The 22,301-nt window shown below is 35.7% G+C and overlaps 2 protein-coding genes and 1 long non-coding RNA gene across 3 annotated transcripts; all 3 read right to left on the bottom strand.

Moving 5' to 3' along the window:
- Positions 1-640: 640 nt before the first annotated feature.
- On the bottom strand, positions 641-1,102 carry LOC110882582. Its single transcript, XM_022130567.1, has one exon. It carries the CDS (start codon positions 1,100-1,102, stop codon positions 641-643), a length of 462 nt encoding a protein of 153 aa, XP_021986259.1.
- Positions 1,103-18,200: 17,098 nt separating this feature from the next.
- On the bottom strand, positions 18,201-20,385 carry LOC110885740 (protein FAR1-RELATED SEQUENCE 5-like). The gene is made up of 4 exons (XM_022133447.1): positions 20,352-20,385; positions 19,998-20,256; positions 19,108-19,665; positions 18,201-18,949 (listed from the first exon to the last, which is right to left on the bottom strand). The coding sequence occupies exons 1-4, from the start codon at positions 20,381-20,383 to the stop codon at positions 18,320-18,322; spliced, it is 1,479 nt and encodes a 492-aa protein (XP_021989139.1). The 5' UTR covers positions 20,384-20,385; the 3' UTR covers positions 18,201-18,319.
- A 620-nt stretch (positions 20,386-21,005) lies between these two features.
- LOC110882615 lies at positions 21,006-21,667 on the bottom strand. The gene is made up of 2 exons (XR_002560148.1): positions 21,434-21,667; positions 21,006-21,147 (listed from the first exon to the last, which is right to left on the bottom strand). It is a non-coding gene; the product is annotated as an uncharacterized LOC110882615 (long non-coding RNA).
- Positions 21,668-22,301: the final 634 nt, after the last annotated feature.

Here is a 22,301-nt window from a genome sequence, read left to right as displayed (position 1 = left end):
GGAGGTTTCGAGTCTTCACTGGAGACCCAAATTCGATCCTTATTTGTGTCACTTTTGGTGAACTAAAGCAATTAAGGATTTGACTTAAGTTTGTGCGAGGTTGCAGTTCGAATCCCGAGCCCACCTGGATTTTCGTCCCATCGTATGTTACGCCAGAGAGTTCTGCTCTTGTGGTGGCACAACGACCGTCAAGTGGCAGTCGGCGGTATAGTTTCCCGAGGAAACGGCCAAACCAAACTCTGAAGTCAGCGTGAGCCCGATTAAAACAACATAGTCTGGCCAGAGTGGTCAACGAGACTCCAATTTAAGAAGTGCAGTTACCAAAATACAAAAAAGTTACCGTTAAAAAGAAATATGTTTCTCACATATTAGATTTATATACGGTGATAAATGATTCATAGTCTGTGATAAATGATTTGATTTAATGTAAAAAGACTTTTAGTTTGACTATTGGTTAATCGTCGGTTTTCGATCTTGATAGATTCAAGTCAATATGAAGTAATAAATCTAATTCAATTTTCAGTGCAATAAACATAACTTTTTTTTTAAATAAAACTTCATGAAAACAACCTCCAATCCAAACGGGTAAAAAGGCCAAACAAAATAACACCCCTGACTCAAACGGGCAAAGGACCAAAACTTACAACATATACATAGGATATTTACACCAATCCTTCCAACTAATATATTTACATGATGGTCTATTTTTAACCCACCCAAAACCTCTCAACTTAATCTCTACCATAATTTCTTGCGGACTTCTCCTCATCTGATTGAAGACCAACTCGTTCCTACCTTTCCAAATATACCAACACGAAATTATAGCCAGCCACAGGATAATCTTTTTCGCTTTCTTCCCAACCTGTATAGAGTTATGAGAATCCATTAAATCTTTGAACTCGAAAGCGAAGATCGGAGGAATGTTGCACCACGCACTAACAGTCTCCCACACCCTAATAGCCACCGAACATGCAGTTAATAAATGATCCACCGTTTCCTCGTACTCATCACAGAAATGGCACATGACCGAAGTAATATCCACATTCCTTCTTCTCAAATTATCTCTAGTAGCAAGCCTATCCAAGTTACCTCTCCACGCCATTATATTACATTTGCGAGGCACTCATTTGCACCAATCGAAGTTAGGGAGATGGCTATTTCTCCTGTCCTTGATTAACGCCTTTTTCACTTTATTCACCGAGAAACCTTCCTGACTGTCATCATTCTATATCCACGCATCCTTATCATTGGACAATCTCACCATGTTGATAAACATTTATTACCATTTGTAATCTGAAAAACATGTTATTGTGTTGTGATAAATATAAGGTGTGTATTCTTTATATCTTAGGGTCTGTGTAACAACTCTCATTAAAATCCATAATTAGGATGATAATTAGTCATAAGAAAACCCTAATTGAGACACCCAAGTAATTCTGCACTAACCCTAAAATTTTCAGAACACTCGGAATTAGGATCAGGGCCCCTAAAACTCAAGGGGGGCAAACCCTAGTGATAATTATCTTTAAAATTTGTTGTACAGATTGAAATTCGATTTTAAGATGAGTCATGCAAGCTAGTCCCGTACCCAGCTAGCCTATGTAATTAGACTGCACCCCTTACGGACCGTAAGGGGAAATGCCATACGGTTCGTAAGCCTGTCCAAAAATCCTTATAAATAGCAGACATTGGGACTTGCTTTCTGTTGTTAATTCGACGAAGAAATTCGTTGTGTAGAGTACGTTATAAGCAGAAACAGTCTCAAAACACACACTAATATCGAATTGCTGCCGCAAAACAGGGTAATCACTCGATCGCTATTACGATTCATTTTCCGACTGATCAATATATCCAATGGATGTTTAAGTGCCGCCCACATAGGGTTATACTTTGTCGTTCGTCGTTAAATCGATGGATGTTTAAGTATTGCACTTTGTCGTTCGTTGTGAGAATTTGATCTCGTGAGTTATCGTAACTGCTGTATTGATCACTAACCCGGTTTTGTGTGCATTATTATTAAATTAGGTTAACAAGGCTAATCCATATTCTGTCCGTGTTAAATCTGCAATGTGAGTCATTCTCTTTTTATCAACTGTTTTACAATACTCCAAATTATTTTCAGAGTTATAAGTACAGTGATTAAGTTTATGTAATCACCAAATTACAGCCAGTATCTGGGGTATTGTGCACATTACTACTGTTTTAATCACATTAGGTGGGCGAACCTAAAATTAAGTGATATACGTCATTCATTGGGGCAGCCAATGGTGATATGACCACAGTCACAGATCCGGTCGAGTGACAAATACTGTGGGTAGTTGGTAGATATCAGAAACATATGTAAAAACTCTTAATACTGTAAATTATAATAAACGAGTCATTTTAGTAAACTGAATGATTCACTCAGTATTTCCCGCTGACAAAACTTTTTTCAAACATGTTTCAGGTGATCTATTGTAATTCAGGAAAAGTGTTGGGGAGCATTTCAAGCTTAAGAAAGTGGCTCATTATAAAATAGAGAAATATGTTTTCTAAAAATAAAGATTTATCAGTAAAATCATGTTATTGTAAATTACCGGGATTTTATCCCGCATTGTGAAATAAAATAATCGGGAAAAGTTTTTAGCTTTACAACGATCCTGATGATAAACTTCTGCTGTTAAACTCAATTAAATAAATATCACGGGATTTCTGTCCCGCGGCTCCTGAAATGGGTCAAACCGGGTCGGGGGCCGTGAAAGAAATGAGGTGGTATCAGAGCCACTGAGTTAAGCTAATTAAGTATTTAGAGATACTTAATTTTTCCTGATTACTATTATGTGATTATGTGTTTTATAAACTGATTATTTGTTAGTTACAGTATGGGTAAGCAAAAGCTGCAAGATATCTATCTTAAATTAGATAGGCCAGTCTACGAAGAGGGAAGTTCATCCCAAACCAAATCTTCAAAACTCCCTACAATTCCTAAAGAAGGAATATTTGTGCGAAAAGCACAATATGAGAAACCGCTTTCTCCTAGAAAAAGGAGTATGATTATTAAGAAAAGTAAAGAGCAAATCCGAGAAAAGAGGATAAAAAGGGAAACCCAGGAATTAATCAATAAATCACCTTGGGAAGACAAGCTAGATGAGAAATGGGCAAATTTGTATATGCTAGCTACAGTAGCAGAACATGCAGATCTTTAAAAACCCTAAGTCTAATAATAGCACTTCCCAGTAAATAAATAAATAAATCCGAGTGTGTTCTTTCCTGCTATTTTGTACAAATAGTGTGCAATAAAACTTCAATGTTTATTTGTTAAACTTTGTTCCAAAGTTTTAACTTAGTATTTTTGTGCATTTTGCATATATGCTACACAGCATGAATGAGATATCTGAAGCCTTTCAGAACCTCGATCTTTACCCGGTGAATGTAGAAGTTTCCAAAGATTTCACTGGATACTTTGCTGATGTGGAACAACCTGTAGAATTCAATGCTCCACCTTTGACAAAGCCAAAACGAAAGAAAAGAAAGAATTATGTATGGGGTAGTCGTATCCGTAGGAAAAAGCCAGCCACAAAACTTCCTAAAATAAACAACCCTTTAGAAAAAGGAAAAGAAATTGTAATCAAAGAAAGTACTAAACAGCAAGAGATGGAAACTGAAGTCAAGAAAGATTCTAGGCAAATGGAAAAACAGTTTGAGGAATATTCTAAAGATATAGAAATGGAAGTAGGACAAGGTTCTAGACCAACTCAGATAGAAATTGGAGAGAGCTCAAACCAAAACCAGGGAATAACTTTTCAGGAGGAAATAGATTTCCTATTGGCAAGCTGTGAGACTATTCAGCCTGTCAATACTAATGTTTTTACCTATCCTATTGAAAATCCACTCCCTATGAATTTTGAACCAGCAATCCCAGAACCAATAGTCCACTCTCAACTTGTAGAAATGGACGAATGGTGGACGAACGATTGGCAATTTCAAAATATTGTCAACGACCCTTGTTCCTTTCTTCCACAATTCGATCCAGAACCCCTACCTAATCCACCAATGAGTAACGAAAATATGGCTGAACTTCGCCATTACGGTGAAGAATTGATGGATGCAGGAAATAGAATCAGGGAGATAGGGGGACAAATTGCCTGGAAATATGATGAAAGGGAACTGCGTTTTTAGAACGACAAGTGGCGAGAGATAGGAGGGTGGTAAAACTATAGTTGTGTAATAGTAAAAGAAATAGTGAAATCAGTCTGTAACATAACTACGAATAAAACTTTGTAAAATATTGGTGTGTATTGATGCATACTATAACCGATATAAAATGAAATCGAGAAATCGATAGTTTTGACTATACATGTATTATTGTTTGATTGTTTGTGTGTAATTGCTATTTATCAGATACTAATAAAAATTATATATATATTATCAGATGGCAAATAGTGGTAATGAACCGGTAAATGAGGTTAATCAGTCGGAGCAACATCCAGGGGATCAATATATGACTAGACAAGATATTGAAAATATTGTTGCTCAAGGGATAGCCAATGCTATTCCAGCATTCGTTGCTGCTGTAAAAAGTCCAATCAAACCGCAACATATCGTTCCTAGTAAACGTACTTCTGAAGATAACTTCAGTAACAGTATAAACGGGGGCAATAATCATGTTAATCATGATAATGAATCCCAACACACGCCACTCCCTAAGAAACTGAAAGCTGCAACACCTGGTTGCACTTTCAAAGAATTCCTTGCTTGTAAACCCACTGAATTTGCAGGCAATGAAGGGGCAACTGCATCACTGCGTTGGTTAGAGAAAACCGAAGCAGTAATTGCAATAAGTAAGTGTGCCAAAGATGATCAGGTCATGTACGCATCAAATCTATTTAAAGAAGGAGCACTCGAATGGTGGAACACTGTGTTACAAGCTAAAGGAAGAAATAGGGCTTATGCTATGACTTGGGAAGAATTTAAGAATCTTGTAGAAAGAAAATTCTGTCCTGAGTATGAAAAGGAACAAATGGCAAATAAGTTCCTAAATCATCGGATGATAGGTGTGGATTGTCGTGGTTATACTTCGACATTCTTTGAATATGCTAGAGTGGTACCAACACTGGCTTCGCCAGAACCGGTACTCATTTCTCGCTATATTTGGGGATTAATTAGTGAAATTCGCAATATCGTTAAGGCTGCAAGACCTCGCACTATTGACGATGCTGTAGAATTAGCTAACACTCTGACTGATGAATTGATACGCACAAGAGATGAAGACAGGAAGAAGGAACTAGCTCAGAAAATTACCCAAGGATTTAGGGTGGGTTATAATAGTAGTTTCAAGAAAAGAGGTGCAGGGCAATCTTCAACTTTGCCATTCTGCAAAATTTGCAAAAAGAAACATTTTGGAAAATGTAATAAAATTTGCAATTTTTGCAAAACGATAGGACATGGTGAAGAAAACTGCAGAAAGAAATCCATAATTTGTTACAATTGTGGAGAAGCCGGACATTTCAAAACAGAATGTCCTAAGTTAGTCAAACCAGTAGACAACAAAACCAAGGCGACCGAAGGAGCTACTAAGAAGAATGCCAGAGCATTCCAGTTAACCACTTAAGAAGCAGAGCTCATCCCGGATGTGATAGCCGGTACGTTTTTAGTTCACGATGTTTATGCAAAAGTATTGTTTGACTCTGGAGCAAACCAAAGTTTTATAAATACTTCATTCTTCCAAGCTCTTAAGTTACCCTTAACTACCATTAGGCAGATTTTTACAGTCGAAACCGCAGATGGGAATTCAGTAAAAATTAATCAGGTTTTTGCAAAAAGTAGAATTAGAACTTTCAGGTCATAAATTTGATGCAAACCTATTACCTATGAAATTAGCTGAATTTGATGTTGTGTTAGGAATGGATTGGTTAATAGCCAACCATGCTCAAATCATTTGTGATAAAAACTCCATAGAAATTCAAGCACCTACTGGAGAAGTAATCATGATTACAGGAGATAAACCTCGAAAGCCACTGAAGTTCATATCAGTAATGAAAGTTGCTAATTATGAACGAAAACAAGGAATAGTATATATGATTTCAGTAATCATTAGTACTAAAGGTAAAGAACTTAAGGAAATTCCTGTAGTCTCAGAATACCCAGATATATTCCCGGAAGATCTACCTGGGTTACCACCAGATAGGGAGGTAGAATTTAGGATTCATCTAATTCCAGGAACTACACCGATAGCCAAGGCACCCTATCGATTAGCTCCTACCGAAATGCTAGAATTAAAGAAGCAATTAGATGAATTACTAAGCAAAGGATTTATACAACCTAGTTCATCCCCTTGGGGTGCACCAGTGTTGTTTGTGAAAAAGAAAGATGGATCAATGAGAATGTGTATCGATTATAGAGAGCTAAATAAGGTTACAATTAAGAATCGATACCCATTACCTAGGATTGATGATCTTTTCGATCAATTACAAGGCGCTAGGTACTTTTCTAAGATAGACTTGCGCTCCGGATATCATCAATTAAAGGTTCAAGAAAAAGACATACCTAAAACTGCTTTTAGAACTAGGTATGGACATTATGAGTTTACAGTCATGCCCTTTGGGTTAACTAATGCACCTGCAGCATTCATGGACATGATGAACAGAATCTGTAAACCATATTTGGATAAATTTGTAATTGTTTTCATAGACGATATACTTATTTATTCAAAAAGTCAGGACGAACATTGTCAGCACTTGCATACACTCTTAACTTTGTTAAGAAAAGAAAAATTGTACGCCAAATTTTCGAAGTGTGAATTTTGGCTACAAGAAGTGCAATTCTTAGGACACATGGTGAATTATGAAGGTATTCACGTAGATCCTGCTAAGATAGAAGCAATTACCAATTGGAAGGTTCCACAAACCGCAATGGAAATTAGAAGTTTTATAGGTTTAGCCGGATATTATAGACGGTTTATTAAGGATTTTTCCAAGATAGCTGTACCATTAACTAAGCTAACCTGTAAAGCCATTAAGTTTGAATGGGGACCTAAACAAGAAGAAGCCTTTAAAATCTTGAAGCAGAAATTAACCAATGCTCCAATCTTAGCCTTACCAGAAGGAACAGAAGATTTTGAAGTATATTGTGATGCTTCAAAATTAGGATTTGGATGTGTGTTAATGCAACGCAAGAAGGTAATTGCGTATGCTTCCAGACAATTGAAAAAGCACGAGGAAAACTATACGACTCATGATTTAGAATTAGTAGCTATAGTTTTTGCCCTTAAGATATGGAGACATTATCTGTATGGAAGTAAGTTTACTGTTTATACAGACCATAAAAGTTTAAGGTATATATTTGGGCAAAAAGAGTTAAATATGAGGCAAAGAAGATGGATGGAAATCCTGAGTGATTACGACTGTGATATTCAATATCACGAAGGAAAGGCAAACGTAGTCGCAGATACCTTAAGTCGTAAGTATCATGAGAAGCAAAGGCGAGTCCGTGCTCTTAGAATAAATCTACAAGTAGATTTAATGGAACAATTGAAGGAAATTCAGGAAACAACAATCAAGGATGATGGTGAAGGAATGAAAGGTTACCTAAAAGAATTAGGACAAGGAAATGATGGAATTTGGAAATTCCACAAAAACAGAATTTGGGTACCTGAACAGGGAAATTTAAGATCGAAGATTTTAGAAGAAGCTCATAAATCTAGGTATACTGTACATCCAGGAAACAATAAGATGTACCAAGATTTAAGAAAGAATTTCTGGTGGATAGGAATGAAAAAGGATATAGCCGAATACGTATCTAAGTGTCTAACTTGTTCACAAGTTAAAGCCGAACATCAGAAACCTTCAGGACTACTACAACAGTTAGAAATGCCTGTATGGAAATGGGAACTCATAACAATGGACTTTGTTACTAAGTTACCCAAAACCAGAAAAGGTAATGATGCTATTTGGGTAATTGTGGATCGATTAACCAAATCTGCTCATTTTCTACCTATGAAAGAAACCTTTAGCATGGAAAGGTTAGCCAAGTTGTATGTGGATGAAGTAGTATCCTTACATGGAGTCCCACTCTCCATCGTATCGGATAGAGATAGTCGTTTCACTTCCCGTTTCTGGACAAGCTTCCGAGAAGCAATGGGAACCCGACTCAATCTAAGCACTGCATATCATCCACAAACAGACGGACAAAGTGAAAGGACGGTCCAAACTCTAGAAGACATGCTCCGAGCATGTGTAATTGACTTTGGTGGTAATTGGGATAACCATTTACCATTAATCGAATTCTCCTATAACAATAGTTATCACTCAAGCATCGAAGCAGCTCCATTCGAAGCACTATATGGACGCAAGTGCAGAACTCCCGTATGTTGGGCAGAAATAGGAGAAAGTCAATTATCAGGTCCAGAAATCGTACAAGAAACCACTGACAAGATAACTCAAATCAAGGAAAGATTGAAGACAACCAGAGATCGTCAGAAAAGCTATGCAGATAATCGCCGCAAGCCACTAGAATTCCAGATAGGAGATAAAGTACTTTTGAAAGTATCTCCTTGGAAAGGAGTAGTACGATTTGGTAAGAAAGGAAAACTGAGTCCAAGATATGTTGGACCATTCCCAGTGATCCAACGAATAGGACCAGTAGCCTATCGCTTACAACTACCAGAAGAACTAGCTGGAGTACATGATGTATTTCATGTATCCAATCTCAAGAAATGTCTATCAGACGAATCCCTGGTAGTACCTCTTCAAGATGTGGAGGTAAATGAAAAGCTGAAATTCATAGAAAAACCTTTACAAATAGAAGACCGAAAGGTCAAGTTTCTCAAACACAAGCGACTAGTACTCGTAAAAGTCAAATGGAATTCAAAGAGGGGACCAGAATATACTTGGGAACTGGAGTCAGAAATGAAGCGGAAATACCCTCATCTATTTCAGTGAATCTCGAGGACGAGATTTTTCTTAAGGTGGGGAGGATGTAACAACTCTCATTAAAATCCATAATTAGGATGATAATTAGTCAATAAGAAAACCCTAATTGAGACACCCAAGTAATTCTGCACTAACCCTAAAATTTTCAGAACAATCGGAATTAGGATCAGGGCCCCTAAAACTCAAGGGGGGCAAACCCTAGTGATAATTATCTTTAAAATTTGTTGTACAGATTGAAATTCGATTTTAAGATGAGTCATGCAAGCTAGTCCCGTACCCAGCTAGCCTATGTAATTAGACTGCACCCCTTACGGACCGTAAGGGGAAATGCCATACGATCCGTAAGCCTGTCCAAAAATCCGTATAAATAGCAGACATTGGGACTTGCTTTCTGTTGTTAATTCGACGAAGAAATTCGTTGTGTAGAGTACGTTATAAGCAGAAACAGTCTCAAAACACACACTAATATCGAATTGCTGCCGCAAAACAGGGTAATCACTCGATCGCTATTACGATTCATTTTCCGACTAATCAATATATCCAATGGATGTTTAAGTGCCGCCCACATAGGGTTATACTTTGTCGTTCGTCGTTAAATCGATGGATGTTTAAGTATTGCACTTTGTCGTTCGTTGTGAGAATTTGATCTCGTGAGTTATCGTAACTGCTGTATTGATCACTAACCCGGTTTTGTGTGCATTATTATTAAATTAGGTTAACAAGGCTAATCCATATTCTGTCCGTGTTAAATCTGCAATGTGAGTCATTCTCTTTTTATCAACTGTTTTACAATACTCCAAATTATTTTCAGAGTTATAAGTACAGTGATTAAGTTTATGTAATCACCAAATTACAGCCAGTATCTGGGGTATTGTGCACATTACTACTGTTTTAATCACATTAGGTGGGCGAACCTAAAATTAAGTGATATACGTCATTCATTGGGGCAGCCAATGGTGATATGACCACAGTCACAGATCCGGTCGAGTGACAAATACTGTGGGTAGTTGGTAGATATCAGAAACATATGTAAAAACTCTTAATACTGTAAATTATAATAAACGAGTCATTTTAGTAAACTGAATGATTCACTCAGTATTTCCCACTGACAAAACCTTTTTCAAACATGTTTCAGGTGATCTATTGTAATTCAGGAAAAGTGTTGGGGAGCATTTCAAGCTTAAGAAAGTGGCTCATTATAAAATAGAGAAATATGTTTTCTAAAAATAAAGATTTATCAGTAAAATCATGTTATTGTAAATTACCGGGATTTTATCCCGCATTGTGAAATAAAATAATCGGGAAAAGTTTTTAGCTTTACAACGATCCTGATGATAAACTTCCGCTGTTAAACTCAATTAAATAAATATCACGGGATTTCTGTCCCGCGGCTCCTGAAACGGGTCAAACCGGGTCGGGGGCCGTGACAGCCTGTTTGTTTACCTCTTAATGAGTCTCTTAATGGTTCAGACCTCTTACTGGCTCAGCACTTAATGATTCAGATTGTTTGTTTCACAAGCAGATGTCTGAATGATTCAGACATTTGCATCTGAATGGTTAAACATTATATAGGCTCTTAATGATTCAGACCTCTTACTGGTTCAGCATTTAGGTTCTGTTTGTTTTTTTACAAAAGAGCTTCAGGACCTCTTTTGTCTTCACCAAGCAGACCACACGCAGACATTGGGCTTTGAAGCTTGTTTGTTTTTCTGAAGACAATTCATTAAAAAACCACTTCAGAAACTCTTCCTCGGGCAGATGTTGATTTACCTCTTCACATGTCTGTTCATCCTCTTCCAAACACACAACTCTCAAACCCTATCCCTTCTCCATTCACGACCTCCTCCCCTGCTCCTCCACCTCACGCCGCCGACCTCCTCCCCTGCTCCTCCACCTCACGCCGACCTCCTCCCCTGCTCCTCCACCTCACGCACCACCGCTGAGCACCACCGAGCCGAGCACCACCGCAGTCGTTCCCCTTGTATCTCCACTCATCCTCCAATCTAAAGGTATCAAGATCTGAATTTATTATCAAGATCTGATTTGTTCTTGAAGTTACCAGCATAAATGTGTGACCTATTATAATAGATTTGATTTGTTCTCAGCCACCACCTCCACCACCAGCATGATAATATTTTCTGGGTTTCATAAGAAGAACAAGTTTCAAGAAATCTTTGCCTTTTGAGCCAAAAGATGAGAGCTTTTTTCTGGGTTTTGTGAATTGCTTCAGATTTGAAGTCATGAAGTATTAATTAAAGATCTTAAAGAGAGACCCAATTCACAAACCTTTTAATCTTCATATCAGTATTTGAGCTCCCTCTTTTTAATTTGCTTCTGCTGCTTCTCTCTCTTGTGCATGTTGTGTGTTTTGTGTGTGTGAAGTGGTTTTTGTAGAAAAAAAAAACAAACCCTCTTCTTTTTGCAGACTGCAGACATTTGGTCCAGCTCTTCTCCTGCAGATGCCTGCAGATGTGGTACGCAGACTGCAGACCTTTTACCTCTGAAAAAACAAACAGCACCTTAATGATTCACACCTCTTACTGGTTCAACACTTAACCATTCAGATGTTGCCAAACAGCCCCTTAGAAGTAAAAGATTCAAATCCTGTAAATTGCTTGTATATAAATACTGGGTTAGAACCCCGTGTATTACACGGGTTGAATAAATATAATTTTATATACTAAGTAATAAAATAGTTACATCTTTTAAAAACTCGTGTATTGCACGATTTGAACAAACACATGTCTTACACGAATAATGTAATCAGTTAAAACATTTAGTCATCAAGATGTGTTTTGTAACAAAAGGAACTTTGAGGTACTATTTACTTATTGTAACATCTCACTTTATTTTTTATTAGGTTAGAGAGTTGTGTATTACATGGTTTATAACATTTTACTTTGTTTTTTATTTATTATTAGGTTAGAAACCTACATAGACCTGATGTTGGATAATCAGCAGAAAAAAAGAAAAGAAATATTTTAGTAAAAAATATTAAATATATAAGAAATAAGCTGGATATTATGATTTAGTATTATTATTTCACTGGAGTGTAAAACGGGATAATGAGATCCTTTATTAGAAATAGGATTCTAAATATACCATGTATAAAAAATATATATTGTCTACATGTATTGAATAAATCCTTTTAACGAAACAGTTGATTAAAATAAATATTTTTATTTTAATATGTGATTATCAGTTATTCTTGTCCTTATCATCAAAATATAAAAACAATTAAAACTACCAATTAAATAAAATATTTATCTTTATAAATGTTTAAAACGCTAATATATTTTTTTAGATTTTAATAATTAATATGTGATTATAATAATTAATATATTATTATCAGTTATCTTTGTCTTTATCATTAAAATCTCTTCTAAAATTTTAAATTCAATATTATCAATAATTGACTTTCCATAATAAATATTTAGACAAATAATTAAGACTGCCTCATAAAACGCCATGTGTTCCTAACATGGTTTCTTTTATTATATGTATATAGGGGGCGGTTCCCCTAAGAAGTCTATTTTGCCTAAGTTGCCTAAGAAGCAATCTACACCATGTTTTTAAACAACCAATGGACCAGATTAAAATCCCTAATATTAAACTAGATAAGTAAACAAATAAAACGCGCGGGGGTATTTTCGCCATAAACAAAAAAATAGTACTAGACAAAAAGGAAAGCAGTTATTGACGATTCAAAAACAGTTCTTCACTCTCTCTCAAAACTTCCCAATCGCTAACAAACGTCCCCTAAAATCGACAATCAGAGAGACGAAAATCGAACAAACAACAACAAAAACAGCATCAACGATGGATTCAGAGAGTACGTTCCATTTTTTTTTGCATTTTGGTGTATTCGTTTCAATTTTGTACGGTTTTTCTAAGTTTCTTCGAAATCAAATCGATTACACAGGTTCTAAGAGATCTACAAGAAGCCAGAAGCATAAAGAAACAAAACCTGATGATGATTTCGAAGGTTTGTTAAGGATCTGTAAACGAACAGATTTCTAGGGTTTTAATATGTCTAAACTGATTCATGTTCTGCATTTTATAAAACAGATCGATCGTTGTGTTTTAATGAAATAGTGCTGGTTTATTTTTTGTGCTGGTTTATTTTTTGTGCTGGTTTAACCTATGTGCTAGTTTAGTGTTTTAGAAATATCTAGCACAAAGTTGTGGTTGGTTTTCTGGTTTTGAAATCGGTGCTGGTTTAACTTCCGTGCTAGTTTAGTGTTTTTTAAGAAACTAGCACAAAGTTCTAGTTGGTTTACCGTCTGTGCTAGTTTATTGCTTTAGAAGAAACTAGCACAAAGGGTTTAGTGTTTTCTAGTAAACTAGCACAAATTCTAGTTGGTTTACCGTCTGTGCTACTTTAGTGTTTTAGAAGAAACTAGCACAAGTGGTTTTTTGGGTTCCAAATCTGTGCTGGTTTACCGACTGTGCTACTTTTAAATTCAGGAGATAAGTAATATAAGTTTCAGTTGCTTTTTTGTGTGTGAAAACAGAGCTGTACAATCCCAAACCACTACAAATTGTACAACCAGGAGAACCAATCCCTACTTTTGATAATGAACCTTTGCATCCCATTCCACTAAAAGTTGTAAGACCAACAAAAAAGGAATATTATATGAGTCCGAAATTTTGGAATGAAGTAGCAATCTGGGCGCCAAGCTATACCAATCATCCTACTTCTGGCGGTGAACCTTCAGATCCCATAAAAGAAGAGATTGATGAGAAACCTGAAATCTCAGTTGTACAACCCAAAAAAGAAGAAGATGATGAAAAACAAAAGATCCCCATCCTACAACCTAAACATGAAGAAGATGAGGAAAAACCTATAATCTCAGTCAAGAATTTTGGAAGGAAGTAGCAATCTAGCCAGCTCCTGCTATGATCATCATGTTTATGTTGTTTGTTTTAGTTTTCTAATGTTATCAATGCTGTTATGTATTATGATCATGTTTTTCTGAACCTTATGTAACAATGATGTTTTGAATTATAAAAATCATGGTTTATTATGTATTAAATGATCAAAATGGTACTGGTTATTGTTTTTTTAATATATAGTACACTTTATAACTTGTGCTGGTTACTATGTTTCTTCTGAAATTACTTGCAGGCTCATCAGACAGTGACTTCGAACAACCGGAAAAGAAACAAAAAACAGCACTAAAAGCTGTTGCCACAAACGTTGAACCTATACGATCAACACTTTTCAAGGAATTTGATAAGAAAAAAAGAATTAGAATCAGGAACAGCCCAAAAAACCTTGCTCAATTCATGCAAGTGTTATCTGACGAACAGAAAGCAGAAGTAGATAACATGGGATTTGAAAGCATGAAGAACTTTGATATAACAAATATACCAACTGATCTGGGATACTGGCTCACTAACAATTATGAACCTACAATCAACACACTGAATCTAGGTACACATAATGTAGTGATAACACCTAACCTAGTACAAGAAGTTCTTGGCATACCAATGGGTAAAGTGAAGGTTAAGGAGTTGAGTAAACCATCAATGAGTGATCCAGTTGTTGCAGAGTTTAGAAATCAATTTGAAATTGATGATGAACTGCCAAAAATGCATCATATTATTCATGTTGTGAAAGAACAGAAGGAGAGTGGAAGGCTATTTCAACTGAACTTTCTTGTAATGTTCAACTCAATAATGGCAGAGCTCACACACGGTGGCAGCGTCAACATGAAATTCCTTACAACATTGCAACCTGATGTAGATATTAAGGATGTTGACTGGTGCAGCTACGTGATCGACTGCTTGAACAGAAAGACAACAAGTTGGTTCCAATCTAAAGCAGCACATTACATCGGACCGATAACATTTCTAGTGGTATGTTGTAGTTATCTAAAAATGATCTATATTTATTGTTTTTTATCAAACATAATAACAAAAACTAACTTGTAAATCAATCAGTTGGTTTATGCTCATGATACATACCAAAGAACAAATCCAACACAGAAGATGATACCAGCTGTAATGTATCATAAAAATGATACAATTAAAAAGCTTGGTCCGGTGGTGGAAAGCAATAAAAGAAAGAGAAGTAAAAAAGATGGGAAACCAGCACAGAAACTCACCTTGACAACACAAACACCTACTCAAAAGGTGGTGAAGAGTAAGAAGAAAACAAGTTTGAAAGCAGCAACAACTGGTGAAACAGAAGAAAATGAAAAACGAAAGAATTTGAAGGTAAAACTGAAGATGAAGAAAAAAGCACCAGCTGAACAACCTCTATCCACATATCAAAAAATCTCAAAGGAAACTGATGAAGCTAGAAATCATTACTTTATTGACTTCCCAGAATCTCTAGACATTACACAAAGTTTGGACATTCCACAATCCCAGGAAAAACTCTCACAAATTCCACCTACAAATCCAACAAGTGGAGTGGTAAATTCTATTTTATTGTGTTTATCTGTAGTATTACTGAAAAAAGTGCTGGTTTAGATGGTTATTGAAAAAATGTGCTACTTTTATGACATTTGTTGAAAAATGTGCTACTTTTATGACATTTAGTGTTTGGAATGTTAAATTGTGCTAGTTTAATGTTAGAATTTGGAATGTGAAATTGTGCTGATTTATATGCTAAAGTGTGCTGGTTTAAATGGATTGTAAAACTGTGCTAGTTTGAAATGTGCTACTTTTACAATTTGTGCTACTTTATAAAAAGAATGTGCTGGTTATCTTTTCAGGAATGGATTTGTCTGATAAAATCCAAAACAAAAGAGCTGGACATGCATGTCAAAGAAACACACGAAATGATTACAAAATGTTTAACAAAGTACAGAGGTGATGAGGTTGTGGATGCTGTGGATGAGTGGAGAAAAAGATTGGTAGTATATGGTGAAAAGTACAATTTCGAGAAGCAAGAATCAGAAGCAGGGAATGAAGAAAAGAAAAAAGGAGGAAGTGGAGAGAAGACAGAAGGAGGGAATGAAAAGGAAGAAGGGAATGAAGTTAAACTTACCCAATCACAAAAAAAAAATGGTGGTCTCACAATTTGATTCAACTCCTTTCAGAATCACCAGTTCAATGTGGCCAGAGGTTATAAAAGAAATAGAAAAGGCAGAACAAGTAGCAAGCAGCAAAAAAGATGGTGCTGATCATGGAGTTGGTGGTGAAGAAGAAAAGGATGCAGGTGGAGAAAAGGCTAAAGATGGTAAACCTGATGGGGAAACAACAAAGAAAGGAGGTGAAGATGCTAATGAACCACCAAAGGGAGAAAGTGACACTGCTGGTCAACCAGCAAAGAAAGAAGGAAATGAGGCTGCTGGTCAACCAGCACAGCAAGGAGAGGTTTTTAAAACACCAGAAAAGGAAACCAAAAAAGACAGTGAAAAACAAGAATTCATAGGTGAAGACCTAAACGCCGGAGACCAGAAGAAAAGCAAACGTACAACTCACCCTGCCGAACCTTTATGTTCACCATATATGCAGCGAGTTGTACAAATAAAAACAAAAACTGAAAAAATTGAAGTAAGGATAGCCGAATGGATGTTCTCGACAGTTGACGACCCCTGGTAAGTATAAAAACCAACAAAATCTTAATTGGATAAAAATAAGTATTTAAACTAATGTGTATTACAATAATGCAGGGTGTTTATATTTGAGACAGCATTTAGCACAAACCTTTCAAGGGTATTTCTGGAGTCGCTTCACCCGAACTTATACATACATGTCCAAGTCCTAACAGCTTGGTCATTGGTACTAAACAGTGAAGAGGTCTACAGAAGCAAAGGTTCACCGGCAAGAGTTTTCTGCCCATGCAACATGCTGGTATGTTTTCTAATATGTGCTGGTTTTAATAACAGATTAGAAAAAGCACATTTAACAAAATGTGCTGGATTATTACACATTGTGCTGGTTTTGAAATATTAATGTTTTATTAATAGCTGGTTAGTCTAATATATGAAATGCTATTATTGTGCTGGTTCATAACACATCGTGCTGGTGCTGGTTTATAACACATTGTGCTGGTTTCTGTGCAGGGAGAAAACAATTTCAAACCAAAACTGGACAAAAAGACCTGCACACAAAATTTCAGAGAAAACATTGCCGCGACATTGATGACTACCGAGTTTGGAACTATTAGGAAAGTGGACATGTTGTTCATTCCAATACTACAAAACAAGCACTACTACATTGTATGTTTTGATTTCAAGGGAGAAGCCATCAAGATTATAGACAACATGAAAGGGAAAGCAAAAGCACAAAAAATGGCACGTGCTAAAAGAGTGGTAATATATTGATGCCCATTAATTCTGTGCTGTTTATTTTAATTATATTTGTGATGCTTAGGGATTTTGATTTTGAAAATTTTCAAATTACAGAAAGAAATTGTATGTGATTACCTTGAAGTTGAATACCCAACAATGCACCCAAAGATGTCGCCCTTGGAACCAGAAATAATGAAAATGTCGTGGCAAACGGAAAAGAACTTTGTAGATTGTGGTGTCTTTGCAATGAGACACATGGAGACATACACAGGGAAGCATGTGAGCAAGAAGGAATGGGATAGTGGGCTGTCGAAAGAGTCACCGGAACAAGACAAAGAGTTGGTTGAACTGAGATACAAGTATTTAAGCAAAATACTTTTATCCGACATCAACTTAGCGAAAGGTGAAATGATGGAACTGTTAGAGAAGTATGAGAAGATGGAGCCTGAAAAGAAAGAGGAATGCAAGAAAAATGCGGAAAAGAAAATCAATGACAGATTGAACAAGAAATATTGATTGTGTTGGTTGAACAATATAACATTAGTTTGGTAGTTGTCTGTAATATTTTGTGCTGGTTTAACAATTAATATGCTGCTGGTTTAACAATTACATTGTACTGCTTTAACAGTTATATTAGGAAAGTTAATTTTATGCTGGTTTTACAATTAATATTGTGCTGGTTTCACTATGACAATATGTGATGGTTTCATAGAAGAAGTTTAAAATTGTGCTGGTTTTATAATTGTGCTGGTTTCACTATGACAATATGTGATGGTTTCATAGAAGAAGTTTAAAATTGTGCTGGTTTCACTATGACAATATGTGATGGTTTCATAGAAGAAGTTTAAAATTGTGCTGGTTTCATACAATTAATATTGTGCTGGTTTCACTATGACAATATGTGATGGTTTCATAGAAGAAAGTTTAAAATTGTGTTGGTTTTATAATTGTGCTGGTTTTAAAGAACAAAGTTTAAAATTGTGCTGGTTTTAAACAGTATATTGAATGTTGAAAAATCAAATTCTTGACAATTGCATTTACAAATCAACAAAAACTAATAATGTGCTGGTTGAATGTTGTAAACATAATAAGAATACAAGAAATCCAAACTGAAATGAAAAAAATAACAAATCCAAATATCATGATTTCCAAGACACACGACTAACTGCTCTTCTGGGAATCAGCAACAGTAGTCTTCATCTTACAAGTCCGACTATTATGTCCATGACCTCCACATATCAAACAACCTCTAGTTTTAGTTTTCTTTGATATTCTTGAAGATGATACCTCACGAAAAGACTTTAAGCGTTTGTTTGAACCACACCCCTTGTTTCTAATACCACTAGGTGGAAGAATGGTAGCAGAAGACGATGAACATGGCTGATCAGCATGAAGAATATTAGCTAATCTTGCATTCTTGTCAAGTGATTCTGCAGGAAGGTCAGCAGAATCAACCTTCAACTTCGACTCGATCACTTGGTCTCTATACAACGATAACAGGTCCATATTTGTAACAAGACGGTTAACAATATGTTCAGTTGCAGTCATTATCTCACGCACAATGCTGGAAGCACGTTCAACTTGATTACCAGCAGCATTTTGATCAAAACTCGAAACTTTTGTCTTTTTTGGAACAACATCTCTTGTCCAACGCCCCATAACATATTTTTTAGGGAACTCCTTTATACCACAAAGACGAAGAACACAAAAGGCATGCCTACATAGCAAACCATACTGCTCATATCGGTTGCAGCTGCATTTAATTACCATATCCTTAGGAGTAAAAAGAACCTACACAAATAACAAATGCTTATATTGTGCTAGTTTATAACAAAGTGTGCTGGTTTATATATGTAAAATTCTAATTGTAAATATAAATCACTGTGCTACTTAAAATGTATTGTAAAAAGCAGAACATGTTTGTGCTACTAAAAGGTATAAATAAATACCTCATGAAGGCCGGGAAGATTGACCTGTAGAATATAAAACTTAATTGAATCACCAACTTCTTCTTCACGCCTACACATACAATTCTTGCAAGCAAGTCGAATTTCTTCTTGAACATCAAAAAATATCCCCCGAGTATAAATCTTTACAGCTTCCAGTTCCAATTCATAATTGGTTTTCATGGCAGGTTGTGTGTATCTGGTATCATGATCACGTTTGCTGCGCTTAAACCTCTGAGATTCCATTGCAGTATCAAAATGGCTCAAAAACTCAACTAATGACAATTTTGTGTTGGTTAATTGACCAAAAAAATGATTTTCACTCTCAGACCTAGATGTTGTACGCATAAGACCGGACATATGTTCATGACGATAGTATGCAGGAATCCAATCTGATCTGAGGTTGTACATATCAGACAGCCAGCTGTTACTAGTAAGGTTGTACTTAATCATTAAATCACACCATTGTGTCTCAAACTGTGTTGGTTCAAGAGCATCAGTCCATACAACAGCACATATATCATCTTTAAAAACCTCATCTTGTGATAGCTCAGTACCAACCTATAACAAAAAAAATAATTAGTATATTAAAACAGCAAACAAATCCTAAAATGTGCTGGTTTATATGTTAAAGTGTGCTAGTTGATGTATAAACTTAAACTATGATGCTTAAACTGTGATGGTTTAAAGAAAGTGTGCTGGTTTAAAAGTGTGCTGAGTTATATGCCAAAGTGTGCTGGTTTAAAAGTGTGTTGGTTTATATGCTAAAGTGTGCTGGTTCAAATGGATTGTTTAAAGTGTGCTGGTTTATATGCTAAAGTGTGCTGGTTTAAATGGATTGTTTAAAGTGTGCTGGTTTATATGCTAAAAGTGTGCTGGTTTAAGAAAGTTACCTTTTCAGAAACTTTGATCATTATATGCCACATACACAAACGATGTCTGGTATCTGGGAAAACATCTCGGATGGCAATTTTCATTGCAGCGTCCTGATCAGTCACAACCACCTTAGGTGCAACACCAAAAGCCTTCAAAAAACTTTGAAGAAGCCATTTATATGATTCAGCAGTTTCAGATGCTAACAAAGAACCAGCAAACGTGACATTGTGATGATGATTATCGATTCCAGTGAACGGAACAAATACCAAGTCATACCTAAAAATTGAATTGATTATATTACAACTGCTTGCTGAATTGTGCTAGTTTAATAAAAATATGAATAAATGATCTACAAAAAGTGAATAAAATACCTGTTCGTACGGAACGTAGCATCAAAAGACATAACATCCCAAAAGACCTCATAATTCAGTTTTATTTCTTCATCAGCCCAAAATAATCCAGCAAGAGCACCTTTTTCATCACAATAAAATTCACAAGAAAAATTCGGCAAATACAGCTTCTTCTTCATAAGACGTTGGACAGCCATGTCCACATCAAACTCTCCAATGAACAAATTAATATCTCTTTTAAAATTTTTACAATCAGTAGACGTCACTCCAACCTTATCAAATCCACCACGAATCTTTCTCATAAGGTTGAATGCCCTAACTGGACCAATATTCATCCCAGAAAAATCAGAAAGCAGTTGCTCTTCAGTGAATGTCAACTTTCTAGACGAAGCTAAAAGAGGATAATCCTCTTCATCAACAAAAGAATGATTATGCTCCTCAAATACATGAGAAATTCTATAAGTATTTTTTGGAGTTAAAGACATACGGATGTGTGCCTTACATCCGGTACGTTTAGAAGGTCTCCTCCTTCGGTCATTTAACTTTTTATCAGCACCAACACTATCATTTACCGTGTCAACAACACAGGATGTCGCTGAACCCTCTTTCGCACCAACAAAGTACTTTCTAATCACAACACCATTTTTTGAAGATTGAGTATGCTTTCGACCCTCAAACCCAGATAACTTAGCATACTTCTTATAGAAATTAAAGGCAGAATCAATTGACTGGAAATGCATACCAACTACAGGTTTGGAAGAATCTGGAACAATAGGAGTATAATACTGATTACCACTAGTTGGACAGATACGAACTCCTGAACAAATCAAAAAACCAGAACAAATAAAAGATATCAGCACAAACTTTACAATAAACCAGCACAAAAAACAAGCACAACTTTACCAGACAAACTAGCACAAAATAAAGATATCAGCACAACTTTACAAACCTACACTTTAAAATATGATGTAATATAAAAACCAGCACAACTTCAAAAAACCAGCACAACTTCAGAACTACACTTTTAAATAAAAACCAGCACAACTTAGATCAAAACTAAAAACCTAAAAAGTAGATGAAATTAAAACTAGAAGGTATTTTACCATCGACAGTAGTAGACATCATTAAAATAGAGGAGGATAAATCAGCAAATCAATGAATGAACAGAGGAGCTAGGGTTCCAGCAAATCGATGAAAACGATGAACGATTCAGCAGGATTGATCTCAATCTCGCAGGTACCGGCAAATCGATGAAAACGATCAACGATTCAGCAGGATTGAGATTGAGATTTGCGATTGATTTAGATGAAAACGATCTCGATGAAATTGGTCAGATGATGAAGCTCAATGAATGAATGAATGAAAAATATGAAAGAAGGAATGAAAATCGTGTGATTAAAACTAAGTACAGATCTGTTTGAAATTTGCATTTTCCAATATTACCCTTCCATCTAAATTAATGAGATTGCCACATATAAGCTCAAGATTGCTTCTTAGGAAACTTAGGGAAGATTAAATTCTTAGTTGAACCTCTCCCTATGTATATATTTAAGAGTAAGTTGGTTTAAAAAAATAATAACGATATATTTTCGACATATATATTTATAAAAATAAAATGAAAAACCTTAAATGGTTTTAATGTCGGTTCGATTATTTCGGATGTATGATAAAAACCAAACAATAGAAACCAGTTATCAAATATCATACCGAACCATCAGTTTGTTAATAAGTATGGTTATATCGGTTTGATTTTTCGGTTATTTCGATTGTGATTTAGTTATTCACTTTTTCTTAACACTTTTGCCAATACATATCATAACTTTTTGAAATCTTAGTATCATGAGTCGGAGAAAGTTTTTCTTAGCAAGTATACTTGGTTTAGTTTGATAAGTATTGATTATTTAATAATCAAAATTAAGAAAAAAATGAAAATAAAGACCAACTTAAATGAAAAACATGACAATAATACCG

This window comes from Helianthus annuus, chromosome 10, assembly GCF_002127325.2.
Source record: "Helianthus annuus cultivar XRQ/B chromosome 10, HanXRQr2.0-SUNRISE, whole genome shotgun sequence".
NCBI lineage: Eukaryota > Viridiplantae > Streptophyta > Magnoliopsida > Asterales > Asteraceae > Helianthus > Helianthus annuus.
The sequence above is the reverse complement of the archived record's forward strand: the minus strand, read 5'-3'. Positions and strand labels throughout refer to the sequence as shown.